General features: G+C 38.5%; 1 protein-coding gene across 6 annotated transcripts in view; it reads right to left on the bottom strand.

The window, feature by feature from the left end:
- FMN1 (formin 1) overlaps positions 1-18435 on the bottom strand; it is a 186406-nt gene that overhangs the window by 121067 nt on the left and 46904 nt on the right. For 4 of the 6 annotated variants that reach the window (XM_050335930.1, XM_050335931.1, XM_050335932.1 and 1 more), the window contains exon 4: positions 8337-8454. In XM_050335930.1, coding sequence (XP_050191887.1) covers positions 8337-8454 — 118 coding nt within the window. Of the gene's footprint in view, positions 1-8336; positions 8455-10555; positions 12037-18435 lie in introns of those variants that run through there. The other 2 variants (XM_050335934.1, XM_050335933.1) reach the window with 1 other exon arrangement.

Consider the following 18435-nt stretch of genomic DNA (forward strand, 5'->3'; position numbering starts at 1 on the left):
GCAATTTAGGAACCTTCTCTGCCATGATCTCAAAACTTCAAGTAGAAAGTAGAAGCTTTGAAGTTTAAATGACCTATATAGCCACTTCTGGTCAGGACACTCATTTTTGTAAAAAGCCTTACATATTAAAGTCGGTATGTGGAAACATGCAAAATGAGGTTAAAACAATTTAAAAGTAATTAGAGAACAAAAGCTGGAAAACTTGAGTGCAATCTACCTCTCTTGAGATGTACCACACCCTGTAGCATAAAGGAAATCATTAACTTATAATTAAGCTGATTCATTAAATTTTAGAATAGTGAGGGTTCCCTAATGTTTTCTTCCATCATGGTAACCCTTGGTCCCATCATCTTCAATATTCCCTTTTCCTATTAGTCTTTGTTTCCTCCTCCATCATTTCCCCATGTAGTTCTCATCTTTAACCACCAGGTGTCAGAAAAGAATCTACTTACCACAGCTACACCTTTATTACTTTTTATTTATTTTTACAGATGCATTGATTTGACCTTCCAGGCTTTCTCATGCCGCAGTCATAAACAGCAGCAAATTCTTCTTCCAATAAACACAGACATGAGCAACTTTTAAAACATGTAATTTGTTCATTCCTGGAATGGTCTTTATAAAGCATATCTGCATTTAAAAATCCTTTTATAACTAGGAAAATAAAATTTATTTATGCTCAAAAAATCCACAGAATTACCTGCTTTTTAGGTATAGGGGATTGGCTAAAACAATACTACATATAGTTTTAACACATGTTTCTAATCCTTATTCCCTCACTCCATTCCATCTACTCCTATCCTTCCTCCTTTCTTTACTTCCCATTGAACCTGAACTCTTTTACAGTCCCATAATTCATTATATGTAGGGATGTCAATTCCACAGACTGGGAAATGAGCAGACATCTTCAATTTGGGGGGGTGGGGGTGGGGTGGGTCTTGTTTGTTTGTTTTTTGTTTTACTTTTAAGAGAAGGAAGAACCCTCCAAACCTAAAATTTCAAATATTTTCAGCACCTTTGAGATTATGGTACAACGAAAATATGGTAGATGTGAGGAAGGGAAACAGATGGAGAGGAACTTGTGGAGAATAAACAGCCCTAAACAAGTCCAGTATCTAAATATTGTAAAGATAATACAAAGGATATCAGAGTAAACTTGCTACAGGAAATGAAGCTTCTTCACCATACTCACTGAATTCACTGAAAATACAGAACTGTATGCACAGAAAACCAGTTTCCTAAGGAAAAACCAGCACCCCTTGATTCTTTGTTATGGAAATGAAGAAAACAGTTACTCCTCTTTCTGACAACAAAGAAGTATGAAGCACTATTGAGAAGCAGTCATCTGAGTAACTTATCTACTTGACCATTCCTCAGCTGTCAGAGGTTACAGTTCATTTACCTGACAGCAGAAATGAATAGTTTCACTTCCCATTTTCACCTTCCCAGGAAGGCAACATTTAGAGGTATTGCTGCCAGGGACAGTCAACATTGATTCTTTTTTAATAAACCTTCTACTTTGTATTTATAAATCCAATCCATTACAGGATCACATTCTCCAATGCAATATGGTAAACAAATAACACCTTATAAGGAAACATGAGGAACAGATTTATTACAGATTCGACTGACTTAATTTAGCACAAATTTAAAATACAAAGCACTTATTCTAGAACTGTAACACCTTCGCAATCACTGTATACTATATACAGTAACTCTACATCGAGAGTCCATGTATGCTATACATGCAGTATACATGCATATTCAGTCATATGGGGGTGGGTATGTGGGTGAATGCAAGCACAATACAGATCCACACACAGAAGCACACTGCTTCCCCAGTATAGTCTCAGCAAATATCAAGTTTAGAACTGCTATCACACTTAAAACATGGACATATGGAAAAGTAAGAAATGCACAATAAATAGAGTTTGTTTTTTTACAGATAAGGATATATATCTGTTCTGTAGCAGAGGGGGCAATCTTGGTACGGCTGATATTGAATTTATCTAGAAATTTATCTAGAAATTTATCTAGAAAGAAATCCAAAAGGCAGTCAAAAATGCAGGTGCAAATTTTCAGAAAGCATTAGGGTGTGCCGATCCAGGGTTTCATTTAGACGAGTATCTAAATTTCTCATGCTAAAATGCTGGGCCAAACAATACTTCAGAACACATGAACAGCGAGACTGAAGAACAGGAAAGGGAATTCAGTAAAACTCAGAGGCATTTCTGTTACACAAAGGGCCTCGTGTATTTTGAAATAGAACCATGGAAATAAAATACAAAGTCATTCTTCTTATGCTGTACACAATTGCTCTTTCACTGTGTTTCAATTATATAACAGGAATCATCTCGTAAAACCCTCTGACTGTTTTGGGCCTTCTCAACATCAGATTGGTCAGGTCCATAGTGGGGTCTACATTTCAAAGTAAAAACTACAGTAAAAGAAATAATTCACAGAACTTGCCTTCCTTATATTCAGATAACAGATTAATCTTCTCACAAGGAAAAAAAATTAACCTTAGAATGAAGTTGCTACTTTGAGTGGACCAAAACTGTTCTGTATGTGAATCCTTAAGCTCGCTGGTATCTATGGTTACACACATGTAGGCATCCAGAATGGTTTTGTATACTGTAAAACATGTCTCTGTCAGGCATCTGCTATAACAGATCCATCCAGATGCAAAAACAATAGATGTCCTAAAATTACTACGTTTCTATTGATAGTATACATAACAGAAATAAAGTGGTGATTTTTACTGAAAAAGTATAACTCTTCTTCCTCCTCACCTTGTAATAATATAATCCTCAGTGTACGGACAGGCATAAACATTTTATCACCTGGCCTTAGACCCAGTTACCATCCTGTAAGTGTGGGGTTTTTTGGTATTTTTTTAAGATTTAAGATTAGGAAGTCAATATTCCTTTCTATGCTGCATCTCCATCTAACGCTAACAGCCTACAAACAGAAAGGGAATTAGACTTTAAAAAACTGGTCATAATTCTTATCCTAATTTTACGGATGGATAAACCGAAGCTTGGAATGGTCTCAAAACTTTCCTGAAGTCACTCTAAAAAGTAGCAAAAGGACCAAAAATGGAACACAAGCATCTTAACAGCAAATCTTCATCACCAACAGGTGCCTGCCTTTTTGCTCCTGTTTCAAGAGGCACAGAATGAATGTCAGTGTCAGCAGAGGTGGTGAAAGAAAAGCAAAGGAAACTTTTGTTGCTTTCTTGAGTTTGAGTTGGTTGGTTTTTTTTAAATATTTTCAAAGTAAATCTCAGCAGACAGTGCTGCAACATATCTGGAAAAGCAGCTACTGTAGTGATCAGCATAGTACTACAGTGCAGTGTACAGCTCATTTGTGTGAGACTGTGGAGATTTCCAAACAGCATTATACTCAATACCTTCTAAACATATAAAATTATAGCTTTAGTTAGCATAAGGAAGGGGAGAAAATGTCATTGTTACTCCAGAGGAACACAGTATGGCTGCAACAGTCTGGTTTGTCATAAAAACCTCAGCTTCTCAAAAACATGCTGGTGCATCTGTCAGAATATCAAACATTGACATAACATGGCCGAATACACCTGTCATGCTACACGATATGCACAGTAAAATGTAGTAAAATAATTTACAACACCTTTATGCAGCTCACCTGCACTCTGAGATCACATAAAATCGATCACTGACCATTAAATCACAAAAGCACTATCTTCAACCAATGCATAACACCCTACTTGTTGTAGTCCTGCTTTATCTAATTCATTACAATAAAATTTGTAACAGAATCCCAGAACTAAACCCCAAATACCATACTAAAATCAAATAAACTTAAATTACTAAATTTGTTTTTAACTTTAGAGACAAACACAAATTGTTCAAGGCCACAGAGGAAATTTATGTTAAAGAAAGATAAATCATGTTGTTATCTTTAATCTCTTTGTTCGGACCATTATGCCTCTCTTTCACATTAGCTTGTTGTTCCCTGCATTTACATCATGACCATAAGGTGATTTTCTTGCTGTGAACCCAGAGCATAGGGGACCAAGGACTTAATATATCTGCGATTTTGCAATAAACCTCTGCCACTATTTTGTATTTCATTCACCTAGCCATTTTTTATTTAATAAGAGCTTTCTCAGTCACCTCCTGATTTTCTTATTTATACTGAAAATTGTACTTACTTGATCACAGACTGTAATAGACATTGTGGCACCATAAACACAGCATTACCTCACTGCAGATTTAAGGATGATGAACAGACAGACTGTGAGAGGAAGAGGGTTTTGACGTTAAACACAGACAAACGAATTAACAAGAAAACATGTAGTGGAAAAAAAATACTAAATGAATGAATGTCTCAAGTGGCATTTTTTAAACATTTTCTCCAGTAGGAATGTCAAGTACTTCTCTCTTAGTACTTTTTACATTTTTGTTTTGCTAAGCAAAGGACTAAACTCCCTCTGTTTATTTATGTAAGAGAACTAGTTTGATGCTGATGCCTAAAAATGCATTTTTAACAGGAATCACAGAATCTGTATATGTACACCACCTTAATGTGGAGACAGTTCTTCAAACATAAGTAGTTTTACAAGCAGCAGAACCCACGTCTAAATTCCTTTCCTTGGACATGGGAGTCTGCAAGTGCTGACCCGGGCGTACACAGCAGCTGAGATATATGTGGATTCCATGTGATGTAAGTATTGCAGATGAGTTTGTTCAGTATAGACGTGAATTTGTCTCCTCTACCTGGCTCAATATTTTCACCATATAGCTGACACATTCACCCTTCTGTCAGATTCAATGCTTTAAAATTAGAGAAATCTGTCTAAGAATTACGGAGGAAAAAAAAACCAAACAAAACACTTCTAATGAAAGCAGATGAACAAAACTTTATGACCAGAAAAATATGCAAGGAGATGTCTTGGATTACACGGAAAAGACTTCCATGGAAAACCTATATAATAAAATACCCTTTTTTTTAGTCTTCCGGGACATAAATGTACTATAGACTTTCTGGACCTCAGCTATTTTAGACACACTTCAAACAAATTCCAGTTTCTCCAGAGAACCATATAAGCAGCTTGTGCTAATTAGAGAGCCAGTTGACAACATAGTCTATGCTCTATGGAAACAGAGGAATTAAAAGATTAAGAAAACATAAGATAAACCAAAATACTTTAACATCATCCTTTTAATTCAAAACTTACAACCCAAGATTCAGGTGTTGAAAGTGACATGTACTATGATTACACAAGATGTTGTCAAATGCACGAAAAAAACTTGTTGCAGAGTTGTATTTGTTCAGGAACTTCTTTCACTTCTAATATTCTTAACAGGCCTAGTCAGCCCCACACACTTGTTCCTTGCTATGTCCATTTGCTTTTCAGTTTGTTTCCCACACATGCAGCCAGACTACGAGCCTCAGGAGGGAGTTAGCTACTCCTCCAAGCTGCTATGAATCATTGTCATGTCTGCTGCGTAGGCCAAATTAAGCCTGAATTTCTTGCTTCCACTAGGCAACAAGAACAATGAGGAAAAACATGGCAAGGAGGTGAGAAGAGATCAAAAAGCCAGGAATCCTCTCCCTCAATATCCCTACCTTCCTGCCATAGCTGTCATAGTGCATGATGATGAAGGAAGTAAATCAAAGACACAATGCAGAATTACAAAAAAGATTACAGTATTCCAACTTCCAAGATTTCAATTTTACTTATATCCTATTTTATTGTGACAAATGGAAAAAGTCTATGCTACCTCATAAAATGTGTACATATTCTTGCACCCTATTAGAAGTACAAAGATGAATGCTGACAGATTTATCCTTGGATGTGGTCACATTTGTGACATATATTTTGTCTAAACCTAAAATAAAGCCGTGTTAAATGAATACTTAACTAATATTTCATCCTTTTATTATTGTTTTTATATAAATTACTATTGTTTCAGCAGATGAAACTCTTAAACACAAAAATAAAAACAGTAACATACAGAGTTGACTGAAAGTTGAAAGAAGCCAGTTTGGAATTTTTTATGGTACAGATATTCATCTATTCAGAAACATCAGTGGAGGAACACTGGAATCACAAACATCCCTGCCACACACAATTTTTGAACTCTCTTCTGAGATTAAGAACTTTTCATTTGATCTTAGTTGTCCAGACAAGACACTGAGGTAAGAAATAAGGTTTCTGTTTGAGACCAGTCAGTTTAATGCTGCATTATAGCATAGTTTTAACAAGTCCAGAGGTCAAAAAGTTCCTACAGTACTGTGTCTGGGAGGGAATTTTGGATGGGAAGGGGCGTGAGGGAAAATGCCAGTATACACATGCATTTCAAAGGTACCCAATGATGTCAGAAAGAAGACAGGAATTCAGAAATTTCGCTGTATTGCCATTTTCATATTCATTAGAAAAAACCCACAAACCCCCAGAAATAAAACCAACACTGAATACAAAACTTTTTCTTTTACTCATATCATCACTACTCACAAACAGTACCTTTCTTTACTTGCAGTTTTTACAATGCTTTCAAACAGTCACCTAACTACTCAGAAAGGCCGGTGGAACTGATCCATCACACGCAACTCACAACTGCTTGCAGTGTCCTCGCTGCCACAGCTGCTTTCTGGGAATCCATGAATAGCTGAAAGAAGCACACCTGCTAATCTCTGAGGTACACCTATAACTTCACTGCACTCTTAACATACGTTGCAAACACAGTCTTTGCCTATTTTCTTTAAAAGCATGTCTCATCCCAGCTGAATCACCAGCGGTTTGTTTTCATTCAAATCCATCTGCCAGACGCTGGAGCGACTAATGAACTGCAGAATCTGGTCTATAAAAACTTGACTTAGCAAACAAACCATCAACATGTTGATGACACTGCCACCCAAAATATCACAGTTAACAAGAGTAACAATTTACATGGGCTCTCAGCCAGTCTATCCTTCCTATTCAAATTTCAAGAAAGCATGACCTAATTTTTCTACAAGTAGTAGAATCTGGAGCTTTTGTTAATTCAGGGGTTCTTTCTTTCTTTCTTTCTTTAAGTGCATGTTTTTGCCACAGATGATTATAATCATTAGGAGGAAAAATATTTATTTGGGTAAAATTAAATGCAGCAAGTATATAGCCTATAATAAGAATCTAAGAGTAACATGAACAGCCTGTAACACTCCTTGTCAACAGCTGAATACCTGTCTTAGTCATCTAAGTGATAGACTCCCACACTTCGGACCAACCAAATGCACTGTAAATTCAATTCTGTCTATATTAGAACCACGTTGTTCTTGTCCAAACCAAGTTTTCTCAATCTTCCAAGAACTTCTAGATTTCCAGTATTATGCCCACCTTACAAAAAGAGGAAGATTAAGGCAGAGAAAACTGAGGAAAGAGGGAGAAAGACTGAACAATACAAGGCAGTAGAGCAAACAGGAGTACTGTTTCTCATACACAAGGTTAGATAGATATCCACAGGAACTGGAAAGAACCATACAACATTACCCTGTACAATTTCTCACAGCAAAGTAGTACATAAAAGGGTTTTTTTAATTGCACTTAATCCTTCCTAGGTAGTATTTTCTAAAGTCTCCAGACACATGAAGAACAGCCAGCCTCTTGTCTTTCATTTTAATATTTCAGACAATTCCACAGTTTACGGCTAATTTCTGAATAACAAGAACTTCCTGATTTATATTTAAGAATATAAATTTGAAACAGTTGTGGTGGCTAAAATAATCACTTTCTGCCTTGTAAACATGTTATGCAAGTATCTAAATAACATAAAAAACAGTAAATATTTTTCTGTGGAAAGTTTACCTGATAATTAGCATTGCACTTCACACATACCCTTTCATACATTTCTATAGGACAATATACATGACTAGCTATAAAAGTGACCTGTTCGTGCACATGTTGCAACAATGGTATTAATTGTTGTCATTATGGACAGTATCTGAAGAAAACATGCAGCCAGACCACAGTTCAGCAGTTCTAAGGCATAGGAAAAGGCAGACAGGTTTCCATGCATCCACTAATCTGTTGGTTGTTTGAACAAAATCCCATTGGAAATGGATAACCTAATTTATCAAAAAAAACACTTCTTTCCTCATGAATTTGTACAGGCAAGGATGTAGATTTCAACAGAGATTTAGACATTCAAATTTAAAAATCAGATGCTTAAAAAGTAGCAGTAAACCACATATCCAAAACATAAGGTCTGTTTTTCCAGATAAGAAAATACTGTGACTTATCACCATTTCTGTATTAAATAAGATTAAAAATGTCAGAAACTAATTTCTGCAAATGCTTCACCTCTTTGTTTTACCTGCTTCTGTGTACTTTAATCCTACTTTTACTTCTTCATGCTTTGCTTTTGGTGGTGGCCAGACAGTCTGGAGTCTCCCTGGAGTCTTGTCATCTTGCTCTGAGGGACTCAGGTCAGGCTGTTAAAATAACACAAGAAAAAAATTAAAGTCTGCAGTATCAATTGATTCCAACACAGTAACTTCCATGCTCAGCTCTACACACATACTCCAGAATTATTACCAGTCTCATTCTACTAACTCAAACAGTGTTCAGTTGTTAGAAGGGATACAAATGAATCAGTGTAGAAAAATAATTTTGAGGAGGAAAATAACAATGCATGTGACAGACAATGATATGTTGAAACTGTTCACATCGCTGTGGAGAACTGTCTATCCTTTGATGAACCACAGAGGTGGTCAAGAATACTAGGGCTTTTTCCTGTATCTTTATTCCAGAATGAAAAGACCCATCTGTGCTCCTCTTAGAAGCAAACATTAGTGCAATTCACCTAAGACATAATTTGACAATATAATTTTCTGAAACCAGAGGTAGTTTATGAAATTCCTGCCCCACCCCCAGCAGATTGCTCAGTCCACATACCAGGTAATATTGCCACATCAAAGCCCTGCTGCAGCTGTTAATGGGACTGCACTGTCAACTGGAATGCTAAAATAACTCCTTAATTTGGGAGGGGGGAGGAGAGGGGGGAAGGGAACAAACGACCCACTAAACAAGCATTCTTTTACAGGTTTACGTTTTGTGAGGTTTTTTACATCTCCAACATTTCTGTAATCGGATTTACAACACGTTACTTGGAGTAATTGCATAGACGGAACTGCAGCAACCGTGAAACCCTGTATTGAAGTGGCCCCATAAACGGCCCACATGAGCAAGGAATAGGAAAGGCAAAACCCTTTGACTCTGGCTTTGCCCTGAGAAAATACAGATTTGCACTAGACCGGACGTTAAGCAGACACTTATAAAAGCCACTCCTGCTGACTCCTGTGCCTCCTCCCTCACTGTGTGTGTGTGATGACAGCCTGCCAAATAGGTTTGCTGTGAGCCACATAAACGCTGACGCTAGCACAGCACAGGGACTGGTGTAAGCAGGAAGCAGCAAGTCAGGAGTGGGAAGGGCACACTCAGACTGCAATTGCTGTACATGCCACAGCCAATGAGTACCTCTTTTCTCCTCCCCATAGGTAATTTACTACAAACTGGTATTATCAGTCTACCCCAGTGTCAGTCAAGATTTTTAAAATGTTTTTCATTTTATGTAAGAATAAAAATTTTAACAATAGTACAACCAACACAGCATATTAACTTAAGGAGCTTCAGGTTTAGGGTCCAATCCTACAAATTCAATCATTCAGGTAATTCCCCCTTCAGCCAACAACAGTCTATTGGGCTGATTACATCTGCCAAAGATGTACCTGTAAGAATTCTGGGTTGGGGGAATGCCAATCCAAGGGTTACTGATTTAATTAAAGCGTTCAAATCCCATTCAATTTCATTTATGACTGTACGGAAACTTAGCATAGTTTTTTTTCATTACTTAATAATATCCTAACTACATCTCCATTTGCCTTAGATCTCCATTAACCTTGCAAACGCTTGTATTCATCCATAACTTGAGTTGCCTAACTGAAATCACTAAGTTACACTGGATAAGGTTAAATGTTTATCAATATTTGCAAAGCCAGGTATGTGCATGTAAACAAGAGAAAAAACCCTCTTCATATTCTGTGTCTTGAACAAACTGAGCTGAAAATCACCCACAACTTCTTGTATCAGTTCTTATCATAAAATTATTTCTACTGGTAAAATGAAGAATTACTTTTAAAATTAAAAAACTCAATGAAAGAAAAGAGATTGAGAAACTATTAAATAATACTACAGTAAATATCTGCAGCACCAAACCGATTTAAAGCCATACTCAACATGTAGGGAACTGTTATGTAGAGATTTTTTAAAATCAGAAACTGATCTTTAAAGTCCTCTGTTCTAATTGAAAGGCTTAACTGTAACTGTCAGCTGCACCCAAATTCTGCTACAACTGCAGATCATCCAAAACTCTGACAAATTAGCACCAAGATTTCCTCAGCTGGGAATTCACAAATTTGAGATTACCAAAAGAAGAGGGCAATCCTCACATCTCCATCAATAATATTTAAACAAGAACTTATTTTTTTATCCTTCTACTTCCAAATTTAAAGAGGAAAAAGTAATTCAACGTACAGATTTGTCTGATGGTCCATCCCCAGGTTTTGATTTTGACCTTTCAAATACAGCTTTCAAGGACTCTTTTTCATTTCTCATTTTGCGTTTTATGGCTTCCAGCTCTGAAGTATCTGCAGTTGTTTCTTTCTTGGGAGGCCGTGTGAATAAAGCTTTAAAGACGTCCAGTGCAGATTCAGCAGGGCTTGATTTTATCTCCTCAGAGGGAAATCGTGGTTCTCTTTTGCTGGAGGCTTTGTTCTCTTGAGTTTCATCGCTGTCCTCGGTCTCCCCAGATCCCTCACCAGAGTCCTCAGCTCTACCTTCATTCTTGGAGACATCTATGTTTAACAAGTGCGAGAGCTGTTCCAGGAAAGTTGGATTTGCTTTAGGTTCAGATGATTTTTTTTTAATGGTCAAACCTGATGCAATACTGGATTTCTTAACAGGCTGTCGTAATTTAAGCAGAGCTAAATCATTCTCCCTTGGTTTAATTTCTGTAACAGTTTCCACATCTTCCGTGGTTAGTCCCTTTTTCCTCACACGTAGTCCACTAAAGAAGGCAGGCAGCTGGAAAGTCTTTTCAGCCAGTGCTGGTTTTTGGAGTGATATATTATCAACTGAAGGTCTTTGTTCTTCATCTGAAAGTTCTTGAGGGCATTCCCCTGTAGCAAGCAAGCAACTGAATTGCTCATCCATTAACATTTTGTCTTTTCCATTGGAGTCATGCTCTAAAATACTATCCAACTCCTTTGGGAGCTGCTTAGAAAATTGTGGATATAACTCAGTGTCATCTGCATCCACAGTGTCATCACTGTTGCTGTGCCTTTCTGATTCTGAATCTTCCTTATTTTGACTGCTATTGTCCAAAGCCTCAGCAGACAAAGCAGCATTATTTTGCCCATATTTGCTTGTATTGTTTTCATCGGTGTTTAGGTCCTTACTCTCTGTGTCCGATTCTGTGTCACTTGTTGTATGAACCAAAGTACCTTGTACGAGAATAGCATCCTTGTCATCATTGTCCGATTCAGACAAAGAAGTCTGTACAAACCTTAAATGCTGAAGAAGTAATTCGCTTTGGTCAGTTAACTCCAGCTCCAGGCCTGCTTGCCTGCTAGACATTGGGTCAGCTCGGCCACTGGTACTATTCATGCTGTGCTGATTTTCTGAGTCGTCATTACAACCATTATCATTCCTCTCATGCCAGGTGTTAGCATGAGTATTTATATTGCTGTGCAAAGGCTGAAATGCTTTAAGCACTGTTTCTTCTTTGGAAGCTGTAGATTCAAACTTTGTTGTAAATCCAAACAGTGTTTTCACAGAGAATGTGGTGAAAGGGTCAGGTTCGGTTTCTGCTGTACTCTTCATGTCTAAAAGCTCGCTACTGTCGGGCACGCCATTATCTTCTTCCATGTTGCGTGAAGTGTAGAATAGGTTCGCCTCTAGCAGTGCTGCTGACTGCTGAACACTCACTTACTACCCACATTCAGGCAGCCGGCGGGACTGGCTGCAACAGGCGGCCCGGCCCGGCCGGCGCAGGCCGCTCGCCCCCCAGGCCGGGCCGCCCCGGCCGCCCCGCCGCTCCTTCTGGCCGCGACCGTCGGAGTTCCGAACCCTGCCGCGGGACTAGCAAAGAGACCCACCGTACAAAAAAAAAGTTCTCGGCAGCGTCTGGAAGCTGTTCTCCCGCACAAAGGGGTTTGTCCCAGCGCTAATCTCGGCTGAAACCTCGGCCAACGGTCTCCGCGGGGCTCCTCGCCCCGACGGGCTGCGCGCCCCCGGCTCCCGACGCGCCGAGCCCGCAGCGCCCGCACCCCCGTGGGCTACAGCAGCCGGCCCGCCGGGCCGCGCCGCGCAGCGCGGCTGATCGCTACTTCCTTGTCCCGGTGCGCCAGCGCCGAGTGGCTCTCAGCAGAAAACTCCTGGCGGATTCTTTTGCATACCCTTTTCACACGGAAAAATAACTTCTTCTGTAAATCCATAACCACCGAAAAATGTCAAATGGAAACCCGAGGTGACGAATCTGAAGCTTCTAGTGCCCTCTCCGAAGTTCTTCAGAGCCCCCAGTGCCCGGCCGGGCAGAGCCAACTCGGGTGAGCGCCCTTGAAGACGAGGAAAGCAGGAAAAAAGGAGGCTCTCTTCCGATTTGCTGCAGGTTTCATCTGGAATGCAGATTTCAGCCTCCAGGGCCATGAACAAAAACCAACGAGACTGGTTTCATGTTACCACTGTCCTTGCTCTGCACAGCTACTGCAGTGAGGTGCACACAGGTACTTATCAGACTCCGGCCGCACCCAGGGACCGGGAGCGCCGGGCGGCGGGAGCACGGCCCGCGCCCAGCACGGCAGAGTTAACTGTTTGGAAATCGGACGGGCTCTCCATCCGCACCGCACCAGCCCTGGATCGCACCAAACAATCTCCGCTGACGTATTCTGGGATAATCTTCACCTCTCTGTATATTGCTACAGTATTGCTATATGGGTGAGGTTTAGGTAATACGGGCAAAAACACTTGAAGGAAATCTTCAAGACTGTCCAACTCATTATTAACTTGTTAAGGGATACTATATGTATTTTTATTACTACATATAAAGAAAGTATGAAATTCTCCTAAGCACCTTTGATATTCAGAAAGTCAGTAACATTTAGGCCAGGTTCCCATCACAAGTCCCCACTTTTGCTATTTTTCTTATTTCTGGAATTACAGAAACTGCAAACCTGCAGGAATTTATATTCTTCTTATTCCCAAGCCTTTTGGAAGTTTGTTTAGTCAAATTTCCACACTGGTACCTTAGAAATGCAAAGATACCTTTTTTTTTTTTTCTTCACCCAAGTTAAAGGGTCATTCTACAGTCAGCCATTTAGCTGTGATGAGTAATCTTAAACAAGCAACATGGGGAAAGTTGTCCTTCACAAGGAAATTAGCTGCAGATCACATCACTGTGTGTGATTTCCAAAAAACATTTACTGAAAAGCTGAATATTACAGACAACAAGCAACAACAAAGTATCTCAACATTTTTAACTTTCGGTTTGATATTTAAAAATGTAGACCATGCAAAAAGCATTTGTTTATCTTTTCAATATATTATAAAAGATCATAAAGTCAACAGCAAAAGTCATTGGTATCTCCCGCAGGAAGAAAGTTTCCTGAAAAATCAGATTGTAATACTAAGGGCTTAGATGAAGTTTACAGACACCTTCTCAATTACAGGGTTGCGTGCATACCTATAGACAAAGGGCACTGGAATCATTCCCATCTTTATCTGTGATTTAACACAGAGCAACGTCTTCTGCCTTACTGCCTGACATTTCCTGTAGTGAGCTCTGGACTTGCTTCTCCGCTATGCTTAATCACCAGGTGCTAAGGTCAGCAGCAACTGATGGGTCATGGCTCCCCTGATTTTCTAGGCTTAACACAGATTAATATCACGAAAAGAAGATCTACGTAAGGAAAGAGACACAGAGTCTTTAGGACTCTTTACACCAACCTACTCTTATAATCCTAGAATTTATAAAACAGGTGGAAGGAAGCTATCTCAGCACTGGTGATTTCCAGCAAGACAAAATTTCTTGAAGGCAAAGCTACAGCAATTCTAAATTTTATTTCATGACAAAATAACTGGGGCAAAGTGATCACACTGAACCAAAGTTTCCTACATTTAAATTTACATCTGTTTTTAAGTTCAACCACAGGACTAGTTGTTCCTTGCTCTAATAATTTGTATGATTATGTCTTGTTTGTTTATTTATTTATTTATGTGCGTATTTATTTGGGGTCTGGTTAACTATATATGATGGATAAACATTAAACCATATTTTCAAAACAGTTCTCTTGGTCATAACAAAAAATTTACCATTATGAACAGCTTCATGGTACCTTTTAAACTAAACATACTTATTCAGATTATGTTAAGTATTTATTTATCTGTTAATATTAACAGCAACTCACACTTCTTTTAATAAACAAGAGTCACCAAGCTGAAACAGTCTTATGAATATAAGGTTACTGATCACAGCTACTATTTATTGCTTAAGATTTTAATAGGACATATGAAAAGTTTAGTTTTAAAGTGAACATAAACCAGGAATCTCGTACTTTACTTCTAAACAACATCCCAACACAATTTAGGAGACAAGGATCAAATTAGTAGGAAAAGGATGGTACATTGGCTGTCAGGTTAGACAATGTATTGAGATGCCAGGAATCCCAGAGCTGAATACTAAATAATTAAAATTCCAGAAGTAGAAATAATACTTTATAAAACCAGAGGTAATCTCACAGGCCTGCAGAAAGGGATACTGCTTTTATATGTACCTATATTTGTAGTAAACTCTAGGAAGTGTGGACAAACTTTCAAGCTTTTTGAGCTTTAGGACAAACAAAGAAACTCATGTCTATATCTACCCTTGGAGAAATGGTCAAAAACTGGAAGTCAGTCCTCTCTCAAATTCACCACACAGTCCATAAACCCCTAGTCTCAAATAAGGCTTTTGTAAGGACTCGTTTCTTACTTTCTGATGATCAACCCAGTGGACAGTCCCCTGTTGAGGGACTGGAGAGCTGATAATTAAATGCATATTTGTTACTTACCCAAGAGTGTTTCTAGGTAAAATGCATACATCAATATGTGCTCATTAATATTTTTATACAAAAAAGAGATCATCATATTGTGATGTGCAAATGAGATGGAGCTAGTTTGTTGGCAGAAGTGTTTTAATGCTGGGTGGATCTCATAAGGATAGTCTCTCTGAACAGGCTGTAACACTGCATCTAAGGGAACAACTTCAAAATCTCTAGAAAAAATCAGTTATGATAATGTTACAAGCCTCTTTACTTAATAAAACTGACAACTCTCTGGTGCCTCAGAAAAGCCCTTAAAACCTGTCATAGCAACTTTCACGGCAGTCAATGCACTAATTATACAAAAGGACAACCATTCCTTACAGTTTAAAGCACATTTAAAAATCCACACCCTTTTTGACCTACATTTCATCACAGACAGAAGTCACACCTACAACTCATTCCAGTTCTGTTCTCAAGGTGTCTAAGAGCTTGTCTGAAGCAGGTCTTAAAACCAGTCTTGAAGAAAACACATATTAAGCCAGAATAAGGTAATCCAATTTCTATCACTATCACACAGCAGGGCTCAAGACTTCCTGACCCCCTATCTATTCAGATGATTATATTAACAAACTAGATAAACATGAACAGGACAGAAAGACACATTCTACAAAACAGCAAGGTGCCTAAACTGAATAGAAAACAATCTTTCTACTGCTTTTTCAAAATAAAGAACCTCACATCAAGAAAAGTTTCCGTAAGTTCTTGAAAATAGGAATAGAATCAAATATGCAGAAACTGTGTCAGGCTTTGGGAGGGCCACGTGAAGCAGCAGGCTGTGGTTGTAGCTTGGGTGGTTTAAACTGATCTGAAGCTCAGCTGACACAGTCCTGCCCCCTGCCCTGTCCCCAGCCCAACATTTACTGTGCAGAATTGATAGTGGTCTTAACATTTTCCTGCTCTCCTGTTTTTCTCTCTTGCTGTTTATCTTGTTTTATACTTAGTATTTTAACTCTTTAAATGCTCTAAGATAGAAAATACCTGGAAGATGGAAGAAAACCTCTAAGTCCTTGACTGATCATTATTCTCAATTTTATGTGAGCAATTTTCCTGAGTTTTGAGAATCTGGGTATTATAAACATAATTTCTTTAAATTTAAGAAACTAATTTTAGACTTAGCAATAGAAACAGAGACTGATAATTCTTATCAAAATTCTGTATTACATGACATTAACAGAATACATAGATGTCAGACACATTTGGTGTAGAGGTCTGTATAAATGCAAAGTCTTTTTTAACATCTTCATCTAAATTTTGCTTGACATTGAGATATGGATTACTTTAGGGAATTTGAAAAAAGACTAATAGCTATATGCTTATAAAATCAGAAAGGACATTAAGAAAGTCAGTTTACTATTTTGAAGGAGTGCATACTGTATCAATAAATGTATGGAACAGTTAGCCTGTAAAACCCATCATATGAAAAATCAATGGTAGTTCTGAGACAGAAGTTATAGGAAGATGTATTGGCTGATCTAGTTAATACAAGCAGACATACAAGTAACAAAGACAGGGAACAGAAGACCACTATAATCTGTGTTAGTAAACTAAGATCTTTGTGCATTAGGGCACAAAGGCTAGCACTTAGTGTAACAAAGAATGGAGATGAATTTTTAATCTTTTTCCTTTTCTAGTTTGCTCTCTTTTCATCTCTTTTCAACAGGCCTTTTACTCCCCATCTACAGTATGATATAATAAACATTAAACAAAAACCTTTACAAAATAAAATCCACAGTTACATTAATTTACCATAATTTCTTAGGTAATTACTAGCTATTAATAGTAATTTTAGCTGAATTTTCACATCTCACTTATGTATTTTTTTCTGAGATGAAATGCTGTATAAAAATTGGATGGAGTTGCATTTCCATTTTGCTTCATTATCTTCCCTATTTCTGTATCTTCTTCATGCGTAAGATTTAAAATCTAATGCAGGATTTTTTTCATGCTTCTGACATAGACTGTGCATTTAAAAGTCCTGTTAGAGCAGAATTCATTCACTCATCTACTTCTTCCAATAGAATAAAAACATAGAAACATGTTTTCAATAATATAATGAAAGAGCTTGAGAAGTGAGCCCATGGGAATCTCAAGAGGTTTAATAAGATCAAGTGCAAGGTGCTGCCCCTGGTTTGGATCAAGCCCCCATTATCAACACAGCCTGGGGGATGAACAGATTGACAGCAGGCCTGCCAAGAAGGACCTGGGAGTGCTGGTACATGAGAGGCTGGACATGAGCCGGCAATGTGCATTTCCAGAAAGTCAATCATGTCCTGGGCAGCATCAAAAGCAGAGTGGCCAGTAAGCTGAAGGAGGGAATTCTTCCCCTTTGCCTGTGTGACACCCCACCTGGAGTACTGCATCCAGCTCTAGGGTCCTCAGCACAAGAAAGACATGGACCTTTTGGAGTGAGTCCAGAGGAGGCCACCAAGATGATTAGAGCAATGAAGCAACTCTTCTATGGGGAAAGGCTGAGACAATTTCATTTGTTAAGCCTGGAAAAGAGAAGTCTTTGGGGTGACCTAATTGTGGCCTTCCAGTACCTGAAGGGAACCTACAAGAAAGATGAAGAGATAATATTTACAAGGGTATGTAGTGACAGGGCAAGGGGGGAACAAATTCAAACTCAAACTAAAAGACAGTAGGTTTAGATTAAATATTAGGAGGAAATTCTTTGCTGTGAGTGTGGTGAGGCAATGGAACAGGTTGGCCAGAGAAGTTGTGGATGCCCCATCCCTGGAGGTGTTCAAGGCCAGGCTAGATGGAACTCTGAGCAATCTGGTCTAGTGAAAGATTGGCAGGGGGGTTAGCACTAGGTGATCTTTAAGGACCCTTCCAACCCAAACCATTGTATGATTCTATGATTCTGTAAACAAACACTGGTATATCTATATATTAACATATACAAGTATATTATACATTAATGTTAGGATGCTCATAATCCAGAGGAAACAGAACTATTCAATAAATAGCTTTGTTTTTCCCATTGTCATTATTATGGACAAAACTGCATTATAAAAAGGTAGTGCCAAACTTTTGATCAATCAGACTAAAGTTTTTCTTCCAACAGCAGAAAAGTGCCATAGATCACATGACTGGGTGTAGTGCAACCGTGTGTAAATAAATCGGTCCATTTCAGATGCTATTTCCTGGAAACATATTTGCTTCTGAGTGCCCTGCAGATACTGGCACATTTTTTACCACAGTTGTCTTGCTGTCCAGTCTGATGACTGCACAGGGAAGACAGTATCTGGGTGTGACATCCCACCCTATAGGGGA

This window comes from Myiozetetes cayanensis, unplaced genomic scaffold (assembly GCF_022539395.1).
Source record: "Myiozetetes cayanensis isolate MyiCay16 unplaced genomic scaffold, myiCay2020 scf6-25, whole genome shotgun sequence".
NCBI lineage: Eukaryota > Metazoa > Chordata > Aves > Passeriformes > Tyrannidae > Myiozetetes > Myiozetetes cayanensis.